The sequence below is a fragment of the Hyperolius riggenbachi genome, chromosome 1, assembly GCF_040937935.1.
Source record: "Hyperolius riggenbachi isolate aHypRig1 chromosome 1, aHypRig1.pri, whole genome shotgun sequence".
Taxonomy (NCBI): domain Eukaryota; kingdom Metazoa; phylum Chordata; class Amphibia; order Anura; family Hyperoliidae; genus Hyperolius; species Hyperolius riggenbachi.
This window is the reverse complement of record NC_090646.1, coordinates 657,193,684-657,214,536: the sequence shown is the minus strand read 5'-3', so window position 1 is coordinate 657,214,536 and position 20,853 is coordinate 657,193,684. Positions and strand designations below refer to the sequence as shown.

General features: G+C 45.8%; 1 protein-coding gene across 3 annotated transcripts in view; it reads right to left on the bottom strand.

The window, feature by feature from the left end:
* The window catches only part of PIK3C3 (phosphatidylinositol 3-kinase catalytic subunit type 3), a 206,968-nt gene that overhangs the window by 15,303 nt on the left and 170,812 nt on the right, over positions 1-20,853 (bottom strand). For all 3 annotated transcript variants that reach the window (XM_068252072.1, XM_068252086.1, XM_068252078.1), the window contains one exon: positions 8,353-8,478. In XM_068252072.1, coding sequence (XP_068108173.1) covers positions 8,353-8,478 — 126 coding nt within the window. The remainder of the gene's footprint in view (positions 1-8,352; positions 8,479-20,853) is intronic.

Here is a 20,853-nt window from a genome sequence, read left to right as displayed (position 1 = left end):
TGCGCACGTTGTGTGTGATGCGGCCTAAAACTGTTTACTGCATTCAGAGACTCCAAACCAGAACTGGGAATCATAGATTAGTCTCCCCTCAGAAGGCATTGCTTCTTCACTACACACCAAGGGGTGAATGAAAAAAGGGAAAAAAACAACAAAATAAATACCTATACTGTTTTCTACATGGACAGATTTTTTTTTTTTTTTTAATGCGGTTATGCTCATGGGGAGATATTCTTATCTGCAGGACAGGACACTGCAATTCACTGCAATTATGATCGTGTATATAGATAGATAGATAGAGATAGAATTGCTGTCTACATGCTGATTAAAGCAGATTTGAATTCAGAACTTAAAGTGAACCAGAGACGAAGCACCCTCATGTATTTACCATATCGATCCATGGGAACATTAGAGAAAACACCTACCCTGCTTTCTGTTTCATTCTGCACTGCTCAACTTGCTTGTTATCAGCCCTGATAAAATCCCTGACTGAGCATTCAGTCTGGCTTTGCTATAATGACTCAGCTATAATGATTCCTGAGCAGAGCCAGCAGGGGGCAGGCTTGGACTTGAAAAGACATGAGAGAACACAGACCAAGCTATAAATATTCTTGAACAAAGCCAGAATGAATGCTCAGTCAGGGATTTTATCAGGGCTGATAACAAGCAAGTTGAGCAGGGGGGGCTCAGCGCATCTCTGATGGAGGCCATTCGGAGGCAGCCTGGTGTTGCGCTGATCCACCTTTTGCGCAGTTTTCAATTTTCGATTTTATTTGATTAGCCGCACCCAGGCTATGCATATACATAGGTTAGGATTTAGTTAGTGTTAGGCCCCTCCCATGGAGGATTGACTTCTTCGCAGTGGGAGGGTCGAGTACTTAATAGGTTGCATGCAAGCTGTTACAGGAAACTAACATCCTCCTCTAGTGGTAGACAGGTCACGTGTATGCTCGGTGTGTATTCGACCCCACAAGTGGGGCTTGCACTCTTTTGCAGGTAGGCACTAGTCTGTTTTTAAGTAGCGCTGCTCATTTCCTTGCTAGGGATTTTATCAGGGCTGATAAGAAACAAGCTGTGCAGTGCAGAATGAAACAGAAAGCATGGCAGGTGTTCTCTAATGTTCCCAATGATATATGGTAAAATACATGAGGGTGCTTCATCTCTGGTTCACTTTAAAGATTATTACATTTTACTTTATCTTTAAAGAAAAACATTTCTTTGTTGCAGCCGATACATACGGTATCCTGCAATAAATCTGTTATTGTGTCCACTTCCTCTGCCGAGGCAGCCAGCTGACACAGCTGAGAGATCAAATTACACTTGTGATTAGTCACAGATGAGGGGGAAAATAAACTCTTTAAACACATACAGGTTGCATTTATCTAGGTTTTCCTTTTGTCCGTTCAAGTCCACTTTAAGTCTATACAAAGGTTGGACAATCAGGAAAGCTATCAGGTCTGCACTGATGTGTGCAAATTGGTTTGCTAGTCATGTGATCTTGAGTGTGACATCAGCAATCTCTTCCCTCCATAGACAGAGAGATATTTTAGATGCTCTGACAGTGAAGAGTGGATGAAACCAAGAAAAGTTCTTGCTAGAACATTTGGGCAAAATTAAAAACAAAAAACTGTTTATTGCGACAGCTAAACAAATATACTGAATTTAACCATATGACCTAGGGCCACGTGCTATAGGGATCATGCAGTTATGTAAATGTAAGCAATTCCATGTAATTTTATGTATTTTATGCCAGTCAAGCTAATTTTGTAACGGAAAAGTACAGTAACTGATTATATTGCGATGTGTTTACAGCCAAGGAATAAGTGCAATATAAATTGTGTCGATGGCAATTGTGTAATTAGTGCGATTTTATGCAACGTTAACCTCATTTGAGGATTGGGCCTTACTAGGATTTTAATACCAATAGGCTATTTATGACCTAGAGATTTGTGGAATGGAAATTATGTGTAATAGAAATTGTTAGTAGCAGCATCCTGCAAAATTATGCAATCTCAATATATTTTATTAGGCTATTTAGTTACCACTAATATGCTGATGTTAATGCTTATATGGTGTATACAATGTGGGGCTATGCCTAATGTGGGAATTGGTAGCAGCGATGCCATGCAAATCTATGCAAGTGTTTGTTATTGAGAGATATGTGCAAGGAGACAGACTTCTCAGTCCATTAAGCTGCAATAACCCTGCGGGCGCATGAGCTCTGCATTCCTATTTGACTAGCAGCAAAGGCAGAAGCCACACCACACAGCGGAATATGCAACTATTCAATAGAGGTCATCTGTCTGTTCTTCTAGATTGAAAGTCTAGGAGTAGATTCAGGACCGTGATGTACTTCATACAAGTGGCGGACCGCCCTCCTAACCGGTGGCATTAATGGTCAGGGGGAGGCGTGGCAAGTACTACGTTGCCCTGGAAAGTAGGTCGTTCTCCCACAGCGATGCATGTCAACAACCCAAAAGTAATGCTGGAATGTCAGAATGGCATGGATAGATCATGTTGCAATGTGAGTGTACAATTGTAATAATAAAAAAAAAAACCTACAAAGACTACATTCCCACCCTAAACACTGACAATGCTGGGAGGCGAAACCAGTCGGGTTGAGAACAAGCATATTACGTTGTAGCATCCTTTTGACACCATGCATAGAAGGTGCCGTTACCTGTACTTGTATAGTACCCGGAATGAGAGTACCATTGGATACTGGAAAACTTTTTGGATTACTTACCTATGGGGGCTGCTCCTCTGACCCCCCCCCCCCCCCCTCCTCCTCCCTGGAACCCCACCCCACTTGGTCTGTATGGGATCTGTCATCTTCCCCAGGGAGAGACCTCAGATTGCCCCAGATTCAGGCTCCCCAGCAGTGTTGCACACCTGAATTTGTGGCAACTGCCATGCATGCTGGGAGATGTAGTCCGCTTATGTGAGTACCAGCTGGGAGATGTACTTACATCCACAGACTACATCTTCTGGCATGCATTGCGGTGGTCGGAGGTGAGCAACACTGCCGGGAGTTTCAAATGCTGCAACTGCAGTCCATTCCTGAGGAAGATGGTGAACCTCAAACAGGCGCAGAGGAGCAGCCACTGTAGATAATGCTGATCTTTCCAACCCCTGATCCCCCTTCCCCACCAGCTCTATGGGGAGGTTCATTTTATATATTTTCACGTTTAGATGCACTTTAAACTTTGTAGCAGACAGCACTCCCCAGTGAAAGTCGATGTGCCAGGTCAAAAGGTCCCACAGCACTCAGGACCCAACTTGTAAGAAAGGAATGAAGACCGGCACCATCCAGTAATATAGCTCAATGGATTTATTAAACAGACATCATGACACAGTGAACGACGTTTCGGAGGTCAATCCTCCTTTTTCAAGTTCCTGTCAGTGTCTAAAATAGCATCACATCACAAACCCTTTATATACTAGCTGCCATGCATAATCAACCAATCACGCTGAAGTAGTCACCTCTGGCGACCAATCCCCTTGTGTCTCGCTCTGGTGGACCTAATGGGGAACTCCTGTATGCGCATACAGCGTGCGCACAAACTTTCAAACTCGCCAGACAGCGGGGCGGCGCAGCCAACGTCCACTCAGTGCACCGCCGACCTATAGGGAGACTCCCCGCGGTGACATAATCATCAGGACACGCCCCTAGCCGAGGCGGACCTGATGGGGAACTGGAGGCTCCCACAGCAGCCACAAGGACCGCCCATAGGCCGAGAGTGACGCTAACATGTTGGGCGTGGATGGAAATCCCATTCTAGGATTTTTGTATTGGCTATATCTTTATGGCATTAACAACAGTTACATTGTCTTGGCTATTTAGGCTATACATTGTATTTATGAATGTTATTTCTACCACTAATGTGATTTATGACAGTTCTCCTCGATGTTTACATATGTGTGGTATTGTTTTTCAACACTAGATGTCCCACTTTCTAGTGTAGATTTCTGTGCTGCTGACGCCTGCATAGAGCGGGTTCTTGCCCAGACGGCGGGGTGGAAGGCGTACTTCCGTCCATGATGCGTACCTTGACGCGCATTGGGGCGATCCACGCCCAACATGTTAGCGTCACTCTCGGCCTATGGGCGGTCCTTGTGGCTGCTGTGGGAGCCTCCAGTTCCCCATCAGGTCCGCCTCGGCTAGGGGCGTGTCCTGATTATGTCACCGCGGGGAGTCTCCCTATAGGTCGGCGGTGCACTGAGTGGACATTGGCTGCGCCGTCCCACCCCGCTGTCTGGCGAGTTTGAAAGTTTGTGCGCACGCTGTATGCGCATACAGGAGTTCCCCATTAGGTCCGCCAGAGCGAGACACAAGGGGATTGGTCGCCAGAGGTGACTACTTCAGCGTGATTGGTTGATTATGCATGGTAGCTAGTATATAAAGGGTTTGTGATGTGATGCTATTTTAGACACTGACAGGAACTTGAAAAAAGGAGGATTGACCTCCGAAACGTCGTTCACTGTGTCATGATGTCTGTTTAATAAATCCATTGAGCTATATTTACTGGATGGTGCCTGTCTTCATTTCTTTCTTAGATGCACTTTAAAGGTACAGTTGTCTTCATATCAGCCTGATCAGCACTTCTTGTAATGCATAATGGCAGCAAATGAGTACAGAAGTGACCTGCCAGTATTTTAAAACAAGGTAAAAACCAATTCTGCAAGTATATTGCATTACTCCTCAGAGACCGATTTCAAAATACGTTCATCAGACTTGCATAGAACCACGCCAACACTTAAAGTGTAACTGTCGGCATAAAATAAAAAAAATCATTTATTTTTATCTGGTAAACAAGTAATACGGATGCTAACCAGGCAATCCAAAAGTTAGAATCTCTATTACTTTTCGTTTATAAATGATCGTTCCCTAGTTTACCTGACTCATATTTGGTACATTGACGCACAAAGGAAGTTGCAGGGCATGCTGGGTTGTCTTTTTTTGCTTCTTTATTTCCCCTCAGACTTAAAGAGGAGCTGTTAGGTATAGGGTCTTAGAGGAAAAAAACACATATCAGTAGCTAAAGATTGGCTGTATTTACATTACATATGCATTTCACTGTCCACATTTGGATTTCACAGAATTTTTATATAGTATTTGCAGATTGATGCTCCTGACAGCTCATGGCAGGTTCCATGTTTGTCTGTCTCCTATGAAGCCAAAATGTGTCGTCATGTCCTGCCTGCTTCCTGATGATTCCACTCACAAAAAAGACAACACTACTGTGCAGTGAATATTAATTAGCCATGTGGCTAGGAACAATAGCGGACTCATGCAGTATACTCTGCCCGGCAGAACCGGATTAAGGCTAAATGGGGCCCTAAGCAAAGTCACTGATTTGGGCCCCCCATCATGTCGTAATCGAATCAGAAGATGCAGCTGCATAGCAACATGCCGCACACACCGGGGCAGCCGAGCTACTGGTTGCTATGGGCAACAGCCCGCTTTCCTCTGTGGGTGCACAATGCAGGGAATAGCAGCGGCAAAATGTAGAGTGAGAGATGAATGGCTGGGACATTTGCACTCAGGGGCTGGGGCACCCCTGTGAAGAGGGCGTCAGATATCACAGCAGCAGCACTTTCCCCCTGCATCTCCAGCCTGGCAATAGCAGAAAGCTGTGGACACCGCCAAACCGGAAGCCGTTCCCCAGACAGAATTACATAACCACCCCCACCACTGAACAACCGATTTCCTCCCAAACTAGACCACCACCATGCAGCCTCCATCCCAGTGAATACGATAGTCCAGCAGAGAAGGCAGCCGCAGCGGGGGATAATGACAGCACCAGATGACTCACATTCACCTATTGCGATCCAAGCAGAGGTCCCTTCATCCGGAGCCCATCTGTCTCCTCTAGAATGCTGTCGCTCTGTTACTACTACTATTGCTACTTCCTACTTCCTGTCTGATCTGAGAATCAGGAAGTTCAGAGCGAGCGGCTGCACTGTAGAAGAGACAGATGGGTTTCAGATGACGGGATCTCTATCGCTTGGATCATGGATAGGTGAGTGTTTGACATCTGCTGCTATCATTCTTGCTGCAGCTGTGGTTCTCTGTGGGAAGGGAGGGTGGAGTGGGCAGCGGCAGAGCGCACAGTAGCAGGAGGGGGGCCTAGGAGGAGAGCCTGGCTCTGAAGACAATCAGCAGCACACGGCATCATTTGACAAGACATTTATATCGCGCTTTTCTCCTGGCGGACTCAAAGCACCAGAGCTGCAACCACTAGGACGTGCCCTATAGGCAGTAGCAGTGTTATGGTGGCCATACATGGTACAATTTTTTCATACAATCTTACCATTTCTATGTAATATAAGGGAACTGCCTAAATTATCCTTTCAGTATGTTCACTTAATTTACCCTAATACTACATAGAAATGGTAAGATTGGATGAAAAAATTGTACCATGTATGGTCACCATTAGAGAGACTTGCCTAAGGTCTCCTACTGAATAGTTGCTGGCTTACTGAACAGGCAGAGCAGAGATTCGAACCCTGGTCTCCTGTGTCAGAGGCAGAGCCCTTAAAGGGACTCCGAGCAGTGCCTGTGGGTATGCCTTTAAGCATACCCACAACTAATTACATCCTCACACCTACCAGCCTGATGTGTAATTATATCCCCCTGGGTTCCTTATATTTCATTGCATTGTGCTGAATCGAGCTGCCGACTTAGGAGAAAAGTCGTCCTGTGGCCGAGATTTCGATCGCGAAAATAGCGAAAACTAAAAGTCATAGGGTGGCCGTTTATATATCATTGGAAAGAGGAGAAAGAGCTTTAAAATGATATGCATCTTTCCATAGTTACTGAACTGCTCAGAGTCCCTTTAACCATTATACCATCCAGCCACCGCTGACAGGATGGCGAGGGCTGGTTTATGTGCTGATGGGGCCCCTTTGACTCTGAATGGGGCCCCAATGCTTTTGTTGCCTGGTCGGTAATCCGGCCCTGCTGCCCGGAGATTTTTCAGTGCTGTGAGCTGGACTGCGTTGTAACATGAGCCTGTAACTTCTCACTAGTAGCCGAGGGGAGGGCCCCAGAATGCTTTGCAGTATGGTATGCGGCCTCTCGGCCTCTTAAGAGCTTGGGTCTAACAGCCTTGCTGTTCAGCACACATCAAAAGTAAGATTTTTAACTTCAGTATTGCCTTTTTGGCTTCCTTCTAAACTGTTAAACACAGGAGAAGAGGAGGTTTAAATTAGCTTTTGCAGCCTGACAATTACTCTTTAACTAATGTACAGAAGCAAAAAAGGACAACCCAGCATGCCCTGCAACTTCCTTTGTGCAGCAACGTACCAAATAAGAGTCAGGTAAACTGGGGAATGATCATTTATAGACAAGAAAAGTAATAGAGATTTTAACTTTTGGATTGCCGGGATAGCATTCTTATTAATTGTTTACCAGATAAAAATAAATAATTGATTTTTTTATTTTATGCCAACAGTTACACTTAAAGGGGAACTCTAGTTCAGAGTACACACACACACACCGGATAATACACAGAAAGCAGAGCTGCTGTACAAGTGAAACTCAAAACAATTAGAATATCGCGCAAAAGTCAATTTATTTCAGTAATTCAACGTAAAGGGAAACTTAAGTTACATTTAAAAAAGCCAGTTTTACTTACCTGGGGCTTCTACCGGCCTCCTGCGATCGCCCTGTGTCCATGACAGTACTCTAGGATCATCCAGCGCCCCATCGTGGCTCAGTTTTGATTTTGCCGACTGAGCTGGTCTCTGGCCACTGCGCCCCTGGCCGCGCGCATCACCAGGAGTGTCCTGTGAGCCGCGATGTAGGAAGGACATGCGTCTCTCACGCAATGTATGTTTTAAAAAAAAAAAAAATACATGTGTGCGCGCAGTTCACGCTGTGTGCGTTGCTAGGGCAACCGGGTCGCAGTCCAGAGAGCAGGGGGAGCCAGGCATGTGCACACGCGGCTAATGGGGTAAGAGGCAGTGCGGGGGGGGGGGGGTCGTGGCCACAGCCTAGCACCCATTTTTAAATGGGCCTTAGGCCTAGTTTGTTATAGTTTTGATGATTTTGGCTTACAGTTCATGAGAATCCCACAATCCAAATCTCAGACCATTAGGATATAGTGAACATGTTCCATATTCTAGGCTCAAAGTGTCAGACTAATCGGCTAATGAATCCAAAACAACTGCAAAAGGGTTCCTGTTCCATATATTAGTTTCACCTTTTCAGTTGAATGACTGAAATACATGGACTTTTGCACAATATTCTAATTTTTGGAGTCTCACCTGTATGTCAGCAGCGTGACAGTGCCATGATACAGACAGGAAGGAGGAGCACTGAGGAATGGCGTCCCCAGAGCGATGTCTCACCTGAGCGAACTTGTGTATTTGTTCCACCACGGCGGCGAAGAGAGCGTTGACACTGTCATCGATGAGCATCTGCATGTAATGCACGGCCTCCTCGTCAGACAGATCCAGTCTAAATTTATCCTGTACCTGCGGAGAAGAGAGACGGCTGTGAGAATCCTGCGGCATCAGAATGTCAGCCGATGCTTCGCTAACAAAAATGTGACTTCTAAGCCCGGACATGTATTTTTTATTTGCTAAGAAAATAGCATTTCTCTTTCATTTTCTCCCTCCTTCAAAATTATTAAAAGAAACACAAGGTGAAAATAAACTAATGAGGAAAAAAAAAATTGTTTCTATTCTCTGCAAAAAATTTTTTATATATACCAAAGTTGTATTTTATATTTAATATTTAAATCTACTTTGTTTTTACTGTTTCATTGTCTCTGCTCAATGACACAGTCAATGAAGTATGCCAGAGCTAAAATCTATGAACTATTGACCATTTGTATCTCTTTCCTGCACTCAGAAGACTTTTTTTGCCAGGAAAGAGTTTCATGCCTGGAATTCCTTATAAGTGAGGGTTCTGCTATTGTCCGACCAAGGACCAACCAGGACAGAAACTGTCACTTGCATACCTGATGTTTAACTCTTTCAGGCAGTGAAAGAAAAAAAAGGAACACAGCCTAGTTATTTGTGTGCTAGGCACTGTAAATACATCTCTATCTCATCATGTCACATGTCACTTCGGGTATCCTTTAAACAGCTTAGGAAAAACTGAGCTAAAGAAAAGAAACATTTTTAAACATAGATTTGCACTGTACTAAATGAGAAACTGATCACTTCTCTGTTATGACCGATCTCTTGGTTCGCTCATCACCGCAGTACTGCCACCACGTTCCTCCTAGAAACGCCAATATACCGATCCCAGAGACCAAGCTGAAGCATCAGGCTCCCATCGGTTTGCAAAAGACCAATAGAAATCCTCCCTGAGCACCATGGAGGATTTTCATTGGTCCCCTTCTCAGCATCACGCCCACCAGTGTTCCTGTTGGGGTCAGACCTCCCCAGCTTTCATCTGAAAGGACAACTGTAGTGAGAGGTGTATGGAGGCTACTAGATTTATTTGTTTGCCTTTAACCACTTAAGTACCAGCGGTCTCTGCCCTCTTAAGGACCAGAGACCGCTGGTACAAAAACGACGGAATCCCGACAAATCGTCGCTCGCAGGGACCCCCAGGACACAGACTCTGCAGTCTCTATGGCGACAGTCATGTGAGCCAGTCAGGAGCCGCTTTCATTGGCTCCTGGCCGTGTCTATGAATGTAAGCCAACAGGAGCGGCTTACATTGATATACAAGGCCAGGAGCCAACGAAATCGGCTCCTGACCGACTCACATGGCTCTGTCGTCATAGAGACAGGCAGAGCCTGTGAGTTGCATCCAGAGACGTCGGGTTTGAGCGGTGCGATCGGCGGGGAGCGACTGAAACGGCGAATGCGCGTTTCAGACTGATTGAAATCTACGTCGGGCCAGCCAGGAGCCCACCAAAACAGGACGTAGATTTCAATCACAGCGGTACTTAATGAGAAACTCCGACCAAGAATTGAACTTTATCCCAATCAGTAGCGGATACCCCCTTTTACATGAGAAATCTATTCCTTTTCACAAACAGGCCATCAGGGGGCGCTGTATGGCTGATATTGTGGTGAAACCTCTCCCACAAAAAAATTCTGAGTAGTACTCTTGGCAGTTTCATGTCTGTGAACCCTGTTACATTGTGGGAAATAGCTGTTTACAGCGGTTTCCAACTGCCAAAACAGCAAGCAGCAGCTACATCACCTGCCAGCAGTAAAAATGTCACCATGTGATAAATGTCAGAATATAAATCAGGGGAAAGATTTTACAATGGGCAAACACTGACAATCATTTATACATAATTATTGTAAAAATTAAGCACTTTTTTATTACATTATTTTCACTGGAGTTCCTCACCAGTTGCCTGGCAGCTCTGCTGCTGTATTTGGCTGCAGTCATGTCTGAACAAAACCTGAAACAAGCATTTAAATCTTGTCAGATTGACAATAATGTCAGAAACACCTGATCTGCTGCATGCTTGTTCAGGGGCTATGGCTAAACATATTAGAGGCAGAGGATCAGCAGGGAAGCCAGGCAACTAGTATTCCTTAAAAGGAAAGGTATATGGAGGCTGCCATATTTACTTCACTACAGTTTGACTTCACCCCATCGCTCGCCTAAGAGGCCCTACAAGCAGTGGAAGTGAGACCACCCATCCTGCAATCAGAGGATCAAAATTTCAGTATCAAATTATTTCTATCAGACTCTTTGGCTTCATGATTTCAGGCCAGCCTCACTGAGAACAGTACTCAAGTCCTGCACCCCGAGTTACATTTTAATTCTTCCCCCACTCTATTATGTGTGTTCAAAGGGAGGATTAGAATAAAAGGTGGAACTGGGAAATATTGGGCAGGGAATGTGAGGCATCTGCAGGCAGAGACGGCCGGTAACAAGGCCACCTCTACCAGAACAGGGAATAAGAATTATGCTTCTCTTAATTAGTGATAAGGGACACAGGGCGAGCCAATTAAATGTTCCTGCAGCCAGATAAGTGCGGTCAGAGATCTCCTCTGTGGCCTCAGGACTTGTTTGACCTGCGTGATCTCTGAATGAGCTGCCGGGAGGGGAGCTGAACGCACAATCAATGCTCTTCTGTGGATGAATATTACATGATCTCTGACAATCCCCACTGCGCAGATACAGCAATGTACCGTGCACAGTAACACGCTGCAAGGACCCATGTAAAAAGATTTTTTTTTACATTGTACGGTTTTTTTTTACATTTTGACATTAGACAATGATTATGGTAGGATTAGAGTGTGAGCTCCTCTGAGGACAGTCAGTGACATGACTATGTACTCTGTACAGTGCTGCAGAAGAGGTCAGTGCTATATAAATACATAATAATAATATGGGAGGACATTAGCCTATGACTATGGTAGGATTAGAGTGTGAGCTCCTCTGAGGACAGTCAATGACATGACTATGTACTCTGTACAGTGCTACAGAAGAAGTCAGTGCTATATAAAAACATAATATGGTAGGACATTAGACTAGGACTGTGGTAGGATTAGATTGTGAGCTCCTCTGAGTACAGTCAGTAACATGACTATATACGCTATATAGTGCAGACATCAGCAGCACTTTACAAAAGCAAAATTTCAGCCAAACCATATTAAAAGCTGCACAGTCCCATTTGTGTAATCGGGACAGCAAAGAAAAGACAAAAACAAAAAAACGAACAGAAGAAAAGTTCTGGAAATCTCTGAGAAACCTCCCATGCCTGCACAAAATACATAAAGACTCCTCCTCCTGGCTGCTGGCACTGGAGGACGTGTGACAGGGACAGTCTGCAGTTACATTAATCACCCTCCGCTCGCCGTTTCCAGGTGTAGCTGGCTGTAAATATGTGCGTTTGTGACGGGGCCTTCACAGGCGATATTTCTGAGGCGAGCGGGAGGGAAGGGGAAGTGACACGGTGATTTGCTGCAGGCGAGGCTCCTGTGACCAGCACATGTAGCATGAAATACTGACACCCTCGCATCATCCGCAGTACAGAGGAGGTAGCCAGCTTCTGCGCTCTCTCCTCGCTGGGTGACAGCGCTGGCGGCCGCGGTACCTGGCACGCCTGCCAAGCTTTACAGCTCCAGTCACAGATACGAGACTCAACAGGATGAATTATGGCCAGACCAAAATCCCAATACTGTGGGATTAAAGTGGACCTGAACTCTTGCACAGGACAGAAGGAAAACCTAGAGAAATGCACCCTGTATGTATTTAGAGAGTTTAGCCTGTCTAATTCCCCCTCACCTGTGACTAAGCACAAGTTGTAAATTTATCTCTCCCCCGTGTCACCTGACTGCCATGGCAGATCAGCTCTTTTGTAAACACAGGATGTTAACCCTATGTCTGCTTTCATGAAAGCAGGAAATAGAAACCGTGCAGATTTATTTTCAGTTGTAACAAAAACGTTTCTTCTTTATAGGTTATGATGCTGTTGCTAAGTAGCAAGTACTAAGTACCAACGGTTTCTGACCCATAAAGGAGCAGAGACCGCCGGATAAAGACGAATCGCCGCACATACCCACCGCAACCGCCATCCACCCGGAACCTCAGGACACCCACTCTGCTATCTCTTATGAAGGCAGAGCTCTGTGAGCCGGTCAGGAGCCGCTTTCATTAGCTCATTTTACATGTGTGTGTGGAACGACAGTGCTCGGAGGCATCAAGGCCGATTCCCGAGAGATTCCATGCGATAATCGAGCAGGAATCTGCTTGCAGTGTATGGGCAGGCAACAGATCTCACTCGGATCAGAGAAAGATCTGTCTCATGGTCGATCTGCCTACATATCATCTGATGTATGGCCACCTTAACCTCCCTAGCGTTCTGTAACGAACTGAGCTCGTCCAGAGATGCTGGGGGGCGCCGCTCAGGCCCTAGTGGGCAGATTTTGATAATTTATTTTTTCAAACACGCGGCTAGCACTTTGCTAGCTGCGTGTTTGCTCCGATCGCCGCCGCTTGCCGCTGATCCGCCGCGAAAGAGGGCCACCCCCGCAGACCCCGTGCGCAGCCTGGCCAATCGCCGCCACTCTGCGCTTTGGGGTGGATCGGGAGTCCCTGTGACGTCACGACGTCGATGACGTCACTCAGTTCGTCGCCATGGCAATGGGGAAGCCCTAGAGGAAATCCCATTCAGAACGGGATTTCCGGACGGGTCTTCACGCCGGCGGCGATCGGAGGGTTCGGGCGGACGTTGCAGGGAGGGGGAAGCATGTAGCTGGTGCTAGGCTAGCTACATGTTAAAAAAAAAAAAATAAAAGTGAAAAAAAACCCTGGCGCGGCCGTGTGCCGAAAATATTCAGAACGCCCAGCAGGTTAAAGGTATATGGTGTGTGACAATGGGCATTGTCATTTCCCTTTCTGTTACTGAGGATTTTCCTCCCCTGACCTTTCCTCTTACTTCACTTTCTCCGATAGCATCATAAATACGTTCCTCAGGAAACTAAGTGACAAGGGCAGCATCCAGGCTCCATTCTGCTGGAGAGGCTTCAGGTAATTGGAGAAGAAAGAAGGTTAAATGTCCTTCGGTTGACCATTAAGGAACACGCGAGGGCTCCAGTGCAGTGTCTATAATGTATTAGCGAGTGGATTTCACATAAAAGCAGTGGCCAGAACAGAGGGAATGACAATACTGCTAAATTATCAGAGGCAACGCCGACCCTGGAACTAATTGGCTTCCCTCTGAAGGTCAAGAAACCAAAAGTAGAAACAGCAAATCTGAGGTCTTCTGTTTACCGCTACGCCGAGTGAGCACTTTATTAGGAACACCTGATTATTCATGTACATGTAACAAGGGCAGCTGGAACAGAAGAATATCTGTAAAATTACCAATATTCTACTACTACATTCCAATGGTAAAATATCGATAAACTATTGATATTTTACTTTGCCCTAGCCTACCCTCACACAGAACTCACTCAACCACTGCCTAACCCTTAACACCCCCCCCCTCCCCCCACAGCCACGAGTGGCAATGAAGTGATATTTTTGCTTTTGCATTCAGTGCTACCAACAATTGAAATGGTAGTAATAAATAGAGGCACCTTTTCTTCCACAGCGCACTAGTAAAACAGCACACTGTATTTATACAGCATAAGGCTGGTTTCACAGTGGGACGTTAAAGTCCCACGTTACAGCAGCCAGTGACGCAGCCTAACTCACAGCACTGTACAATCAATGTGCTGCTCACAGTGCCCACGTTGCGTTAGGGTATAACGCTGCACGTTACATGAAAGTGCTGCATGCTGTACCTTATGCCCCTATAGAGCTGCGTTAGACTGCTTGCACATGCTCAGTGACTAGCCACATGGCTAATTAATATTCACTGCACTGTGGAGACTCCTGGTGGGACTGTAGTGCTGTCCGGATCATGAACGAATCGTTCATTTGATCCGGATCTTTTTTGTGAGTCGAATCATCCGGATCACCACAATGAAAGATTTGGTTCACAGTGGATGTCTGTCTGGAAGAAACAGGAACATACAGAATGTACAGTGCAGGGAAAGTCTTGTCCTGCTAATCATTTCACCCAGTCTGTTTCCCTAGTAAAATGATTCAAATGATTCGGTTCACAGATCCGGATCTTCTCAATGATCTGATTCGAATCCTTAAAAAGATCCGGACTTCCCATCACTATCCTGGAGCGGCTGCTTTGAGGGCCACATAACACGGCTCAATCGGACGTCCAACTTCAACACCACCACGCGTTGCATTAGGGGCACGTTATGCGACCTTAACGTCCCCTAAAACGCAACGTCTTGGTGTGAAAGTAGCCAGTACATATACATAATTATAATATGGTCGGACATTAGGCTATGACTATGTTAGGATTAGACTGTGAGCTCGTCTGAGGACAGTCAGTGACATGACTATGTACTCTGTAATGTGCTGCAGAAGATGTCAGTGCTCTATAAATAATCCTACTGATATAATAAAATGGGAAAGTTCGGATGCTTGTTACTCGATCATGCAAAAATTGCTGAACGTATTTGAATGAAATTTGGCACACACCTAGTACATTACCTGGAATAAAGTATAGGATACTTTTTATTCCCATAACCAAAAAGAGACAAATACAAATTTCAAGTTCTGCAGGAGAAGTCAGTGCTATATACTGTAAATACATAATATGGTAGGACAGACTATGGGAGGATTAGATTGTGAGCACCTCTGAGGACAGTCAGTGACATGACTGTACCCTGTAAACTGGTGCACAATGTCAGTGGTATACAGAGTACACAGTAATGTCACTGACTGTCCTAAGAGGTGCTCACAATCTAATCCTACCATAGTCCTAGTCTAATGTACTATCACATTATGTATTTACATTATACAGCACCGACTTCTTCTGCAGCACTTTACAGAGTACATAGTCATGTCACTGACTGTCCTCAGAGGAGCTCACAATGTAACCTTGTGGCTAGACAGTGCAGGGACAGTACCTTTCCAGTAAGAAGTCCTTGGTCAAGACGTCGTAACACTGCAGAGTGGCCTCTTGAGCGCTACCATAGTGATAATGTAATGTCCTACCTAGTCCTAGTACAGAGTCAGGTCGCTGACAGTGTTCAAAGAAGCTCACAATCTAATCCCTGCCTTGCTCATGGCAGTAGCCTGCACTGCCGAGATGGCAATTCTATTTAGTATACATCCGTACCAATCAGCTTACGGTCGTGCAAACATTAAGTTTGCTTTTCACAGCTGCTGTTTAAAATAATTTAAAAAGTCCAAAATCGTATTATCCCCCTGAAACATTCTGCTTCCTGTCAGAGCAGCATTTGACTATAAGACAAACGTTTTGCCGATTGCCGCGTGTGTCGTCTCCTCCACCTGTCACCGGAGCCGGTTATTGATCGCCCGTCACAAATCACAGCATTGCGAGTGCGGGAGGATGGCTCTATAATGTGATAAAGGAGGAGATGAACGAGAGGCAGTAAGTAATGCGTTTTGCTCGCTGCCTGCCAGACTTCATGCGGCATTCTCCGGGATCCCAGGCTTACATTCCCAGTTTAGCTCGCGCGCGAAGCATCTGCTGCTCTTTACAAAACGTAAACTTTTCTTTTTTTGCAATAAACAAAAAATAGGCTTGGAAATACTGTACCAGCAGAACTGAGAGGGAACCGCCGGCGCACGACTGCGGAATGCTACTGATTAATGGCTTTATGTAATGAAAACTGGTCATATGGAAAAAAAACATGATATTGTTTGGAAAAGGCCACTGGGCATTCTAATACCATTAAAGGGAAAACGAGATTGGATTTCAGTTTTAACTTTTTGTTATTTATTTTTTTAAGGTTTACAAACAGGTCAATGTTCTTTCTATATTAAAACGGCTTTAATAAAATGTCTATTTCTGAATAAAAAAAAAAAAAAAAAAAAAAAAAAAAAAGAGACAATGGGGACTGGGAGATGCAATTAATTCCATTTAATTAATCAGTTTGATTGATCTATTTCCAAATTGCATTAATTTGCCTAAAATTAGCAAAGAATTTGCTTCAATTCAGAATTACTAGCACTTCACTGGCACGTGCAAAAAAGGATGTCAGGGAAACGTGGGGGCCGGAAATAGCCGCTAGAAGAATATTGGTAAAATTACAGATATTCTACTATTGGGCAGCTGTGATACCGATACTAAAATGACCCCCCCCCCAATACTTAACCACAACCAACCCCGCACGAATGCCTAACCACAACTGACCCCCCCCCCCCCCATCAATGCCTAACCCCAGCTGACCCCTCACCAACACTTAACCCTAACTGATCTCCCCCACCAATGCTAACTCGAATCCCATATTCCCCACCAATGCCTATCCTCAACCAACCCCCACCAATGCCCAACCTAAACCAACCCCACCAATGCCCAACCTAAACCAACCCCCACCAATGCCCAACCTAAACCAACCCCCACCAATGCCCAACCTAAACCAACCCCCACCAATGCCCAACCTAAACCAACCCCCACCAATGCCCAACCTAAACCAACCCCCACCAATGCCCAACCTAAACCAACCCCCACCAATGCCCAACCTAAACCAACCCCCACCAATGCCCAACCTAAACCAATCCCCTATACCGATGCCTAATTTTAAAGTATACAGAAGATGCTATTCAAGTACATAATGGTAGAACATATGGTAGGGATTGGATTGTGAGCTCCTCTGAGGACAGTCAGTGACATGGCTATGTACTCTAATGTGCTGCAGAAGATGTCAGTGTTATATAAATAATAACTAGCCGACTCGCGGCGTACCATACGCCACATAAAGCAGGCAGGAAGGGGGTATTGGGCACAGTGGCAGGGGGAGGGGGGGCGGACCCCCCCCTATCACCTGGGTCCCCCATGTGCGCTCCCCCTCCAGCTTAAGTTCAGCAGCCCTGCCGCTATTAATAAGAGGCAGCGGGCGGGGATGACTCACCTCTTCCGCAATCCAGCGTGCGTTCCACTGTCCTCACTCCTACAATGCCGCCCACTGTATTTTAAGTGGACGGCGTTGCAGGAAGTGACGATAGTGGAATGCGTGCTGGAACGTGGAAGAGGTGAGTCATCCACGCCCACTGCCTCTTACTAATAGTGACGGCTGCTGCTAAACTTAAGCTAGAGGGGGAGCGCAGATGGGGGACCCAGGTGAGGGAGGGGTCCCTGCTGCTGTGCCCAATAACCCCTATCCTGCCCGCTACCCCCTCCAGCCCGGCGGCAAGTCTAGGGCCGCCCCTGGGGGCAGGGCGCTACTTAATAATAATCAAAACATTTATATAGCACTTTTCTCCTGTTGGACTCAAAGCACTCAAGAGCTGCAGCCACTGGGACACGCTCAAAAGAGGCCACCCTGCAGTGTTAAGCAGTCTTGCTTTGAACGCCTTACTTAATAGGTACTGACCCTAGCCAGGATTCAAACCCTGGCCTCCCATGTCAAAGGCAGTGCCCTTAACCAGTACTCTATTCAGCCACTGCTACTCTTTGTCTTGCTTGGACCGGCCCTGGGGGCAGGGCGCTACTTCTTGTTTGAAGGTTGAGAGATATATATATATATATATATATATATATATATATATATATATATATATATATATATATATATATATATATATATATATATATATATAGCTTCTCTGAGAAAAGTTACTGACATGACTATGTAGTTTGTAAAAGTGCTACAGAAGAGCTCAACGCTGCGATACTGGTATGCTATTCGTCCTAGGTGTAAACTAGGAACGGTCAATGACATGTAAATTTTGTGTTGATGCAGGATTATGCAAATGTTATATGCAAATATATGCAGCTTGAAAATGGGCTAATCGAATTTTGCCTCAGTAGGATTTGATTTATGCCGATTGAAAACAAAACCAATCAAATCCAGTGGAGGCAAAATTCGATTAGTCCATTTTCAACTGCATAAATTTGCATACTGCTGCATCAACTCAAAATTATACTAAATAAACCAATTTCTCTATAAATACCCTGCTTAAAGAGACTCTGAAGCGAGAATAAATCTCGCTTCAGAGCTAATAGTTAGCAGGGGCATGTGTGCCCCTGCTAAACCGCCGCTATCGCGCCGCTAAACGGGGGTCCCTTCACCCCCAAACCCACCCCCGCAATAGTTGGTCGTAGACTTGGTCGTGATTTATTTCTTCCTGGAGGCAGGACTAACGGCTGCAGCCCTGCCTCCAGTCGCATCTATCAGCGGCGCATAGTCGCCTCTCCCCCGCCCCTCTCAGTGAAGGAAGACTAAGAGGGGCGGGGGAGAGGCGGAGATACGCGCTGACAGACGCGCGTGGGGCAGGGCTGCGGCGGTTAGCCCTGCCCCAACCAGGAAGCGCTCCCCCGCTGCACCGAGGGGATTTGGGGGTGAAGGGACCCCCGTTAAGCCGCGGGATAGCGGCGTTTTAGCAGGGGCACACATGCCCCTGCTATATATGAGGTCTGAAGCGAGATTTATTCTCGCTTCAGACTCTCTAAGTGTCCAGTGAAGGCAAGTAATAGTCAAGTTAGACTACGACATTCCTCTAACTGCCTTTGTGTATGAAAGCCTCATCATAGCGCAATGGAATCGACTCGAGTCAAACAGCCGGCATAATTTAATTTTACGGGTCAATCCAGATAGATCTCTGGCTAATTTGGCTTTCTTGAAACACGTATGGATTTCTTGTTTAAAGCTTCAAAAATGGAGGGAAAAATCAATGAGGTACTCAAAGCCGGCCCCACAATGCCCCAAACCAGGCGTCGCATTACGATGGCGAGATACTGAACACACGCGCCTCTCCATTCACAGTGGCCGGAACATCGTTAGCCTTTTTATCATTTCAGTGAAGTAATTACTGCGACATGAAGGACGATCACAAGCCTGATGAATGAGATGCTGCGTTTGGTAACGGCGCAGTCATCTCGCCGAGCGAGGCTTTACGCTTTGCCGGAGTACGCCATTATTACAGGAGCCGAGTATATAGACAGAGCCATATCATCCTAGAAATCATACGCATCACAACTGGTCATTAAAACAGCACTCCGCCTCTGCATTCTATGCCCTACTGTCACACAAAGATAGATAAGCGCCTCAATAAATGCTGTAATACGTACTATTAACCACTTCTGGGCGCACGCTATAGAAATCAATGCAGTTTGCAGCCTCCCATCTCTGCCAGGACATAGATTTTACTAGCACAGGTTTGTGTGCTCCTGCTGTAAAAAAAAAAAAAAAAAAAAAAAAGCCACAACACTCATTGTGCTCAAGGAGAGGACTAACAGCAGCAATGTAGGACATGAGACTGCACGGTGAATAACTAAAAATTGGGCTATATGCAAAATAAAAAAATTATTTCATTGCATCAATATGATTTTTTTTCACTAACCCTCTCCTACTACCAGTGTTGTACACCGGTTATTTACAACGTTATTGAACTCCCACTAGGACTATAAGTGGGCCAACGTGGACGGAGCTTCCTGTCTAGAAATATAGGATTTCTGTCTCAACAGCTTCCTGTAGGCATAGTCATGTGATCACATCCCAGGGAGTATAAAAAGGCATTGGGGCTGAGGGGAAGGCAGCACTAGTGGCCATTTATGTTCTGTGAAGCATTGGGCTAAGGGGAAGGCAGCACCAGTGGCCATTTATGTTCTGTGAAGCATTGGGCTGAGGGAAGGCAGCACTAGTGGCTATGTATGTTCTGTGAAGCATTGGGCTGAGGGAAGGCAGCACTAGTGGCCATTTATGTTCTGTGAAGCATTGGGATGAGTGGAAGGCAGCACTAGTGGCTATTTATGTTCCGTGAAGCATTGGGTTGAGGGAAGGCAGCACTAGTGGCTATTTATGTTCCGTGAAGCATTGGGCTGAGGGAAGGCAGCACTAGTGGCTATTTATGTTCCGTAAAGCATTGGGGCTGAGGGAAGGCAGCACTAGTGGCTATGTTCCGTGAAGCATTGGGCTGAGGGAAGGCAGCACTAGTGGCTATTTATGTTCCGTAAAGCATTGGGGCTGAGGGAAGGCAGCACTAGTGGCCATTTATGTTCCGTGAAGCATTGGGCTGAGGGAAGGCAGCACTAGTGGCTATTTATGTTCCGTGAAGCATTGGGCTGAGGGAAGGCAGCACTAGTGGCTATTTATGTTCCGTGAAGCATTGGGATGAGTGGAAGGCAGCAATAGTGGCTATTTATGTTCCGTGAAGCATTGGGATGAGTGGAAGGCAGCAATAGTGGCTATTTATGTTCCGTGAAGCATTGGGTTGAAGGAAGGCAGCACTAGTGGCTATTTATGTTCCGTGAAGCATTGGGCTGAGGGAAGGCAGCACTAGTGGCCATTTATGTTCTGTGAAGCATTGGGATGAGTGGAAGGCAGCACTAGTGGCTATGTTCCGTGAAGCATTGGGTTGAGGGAAGGCAGCACTAGTGGCTATTT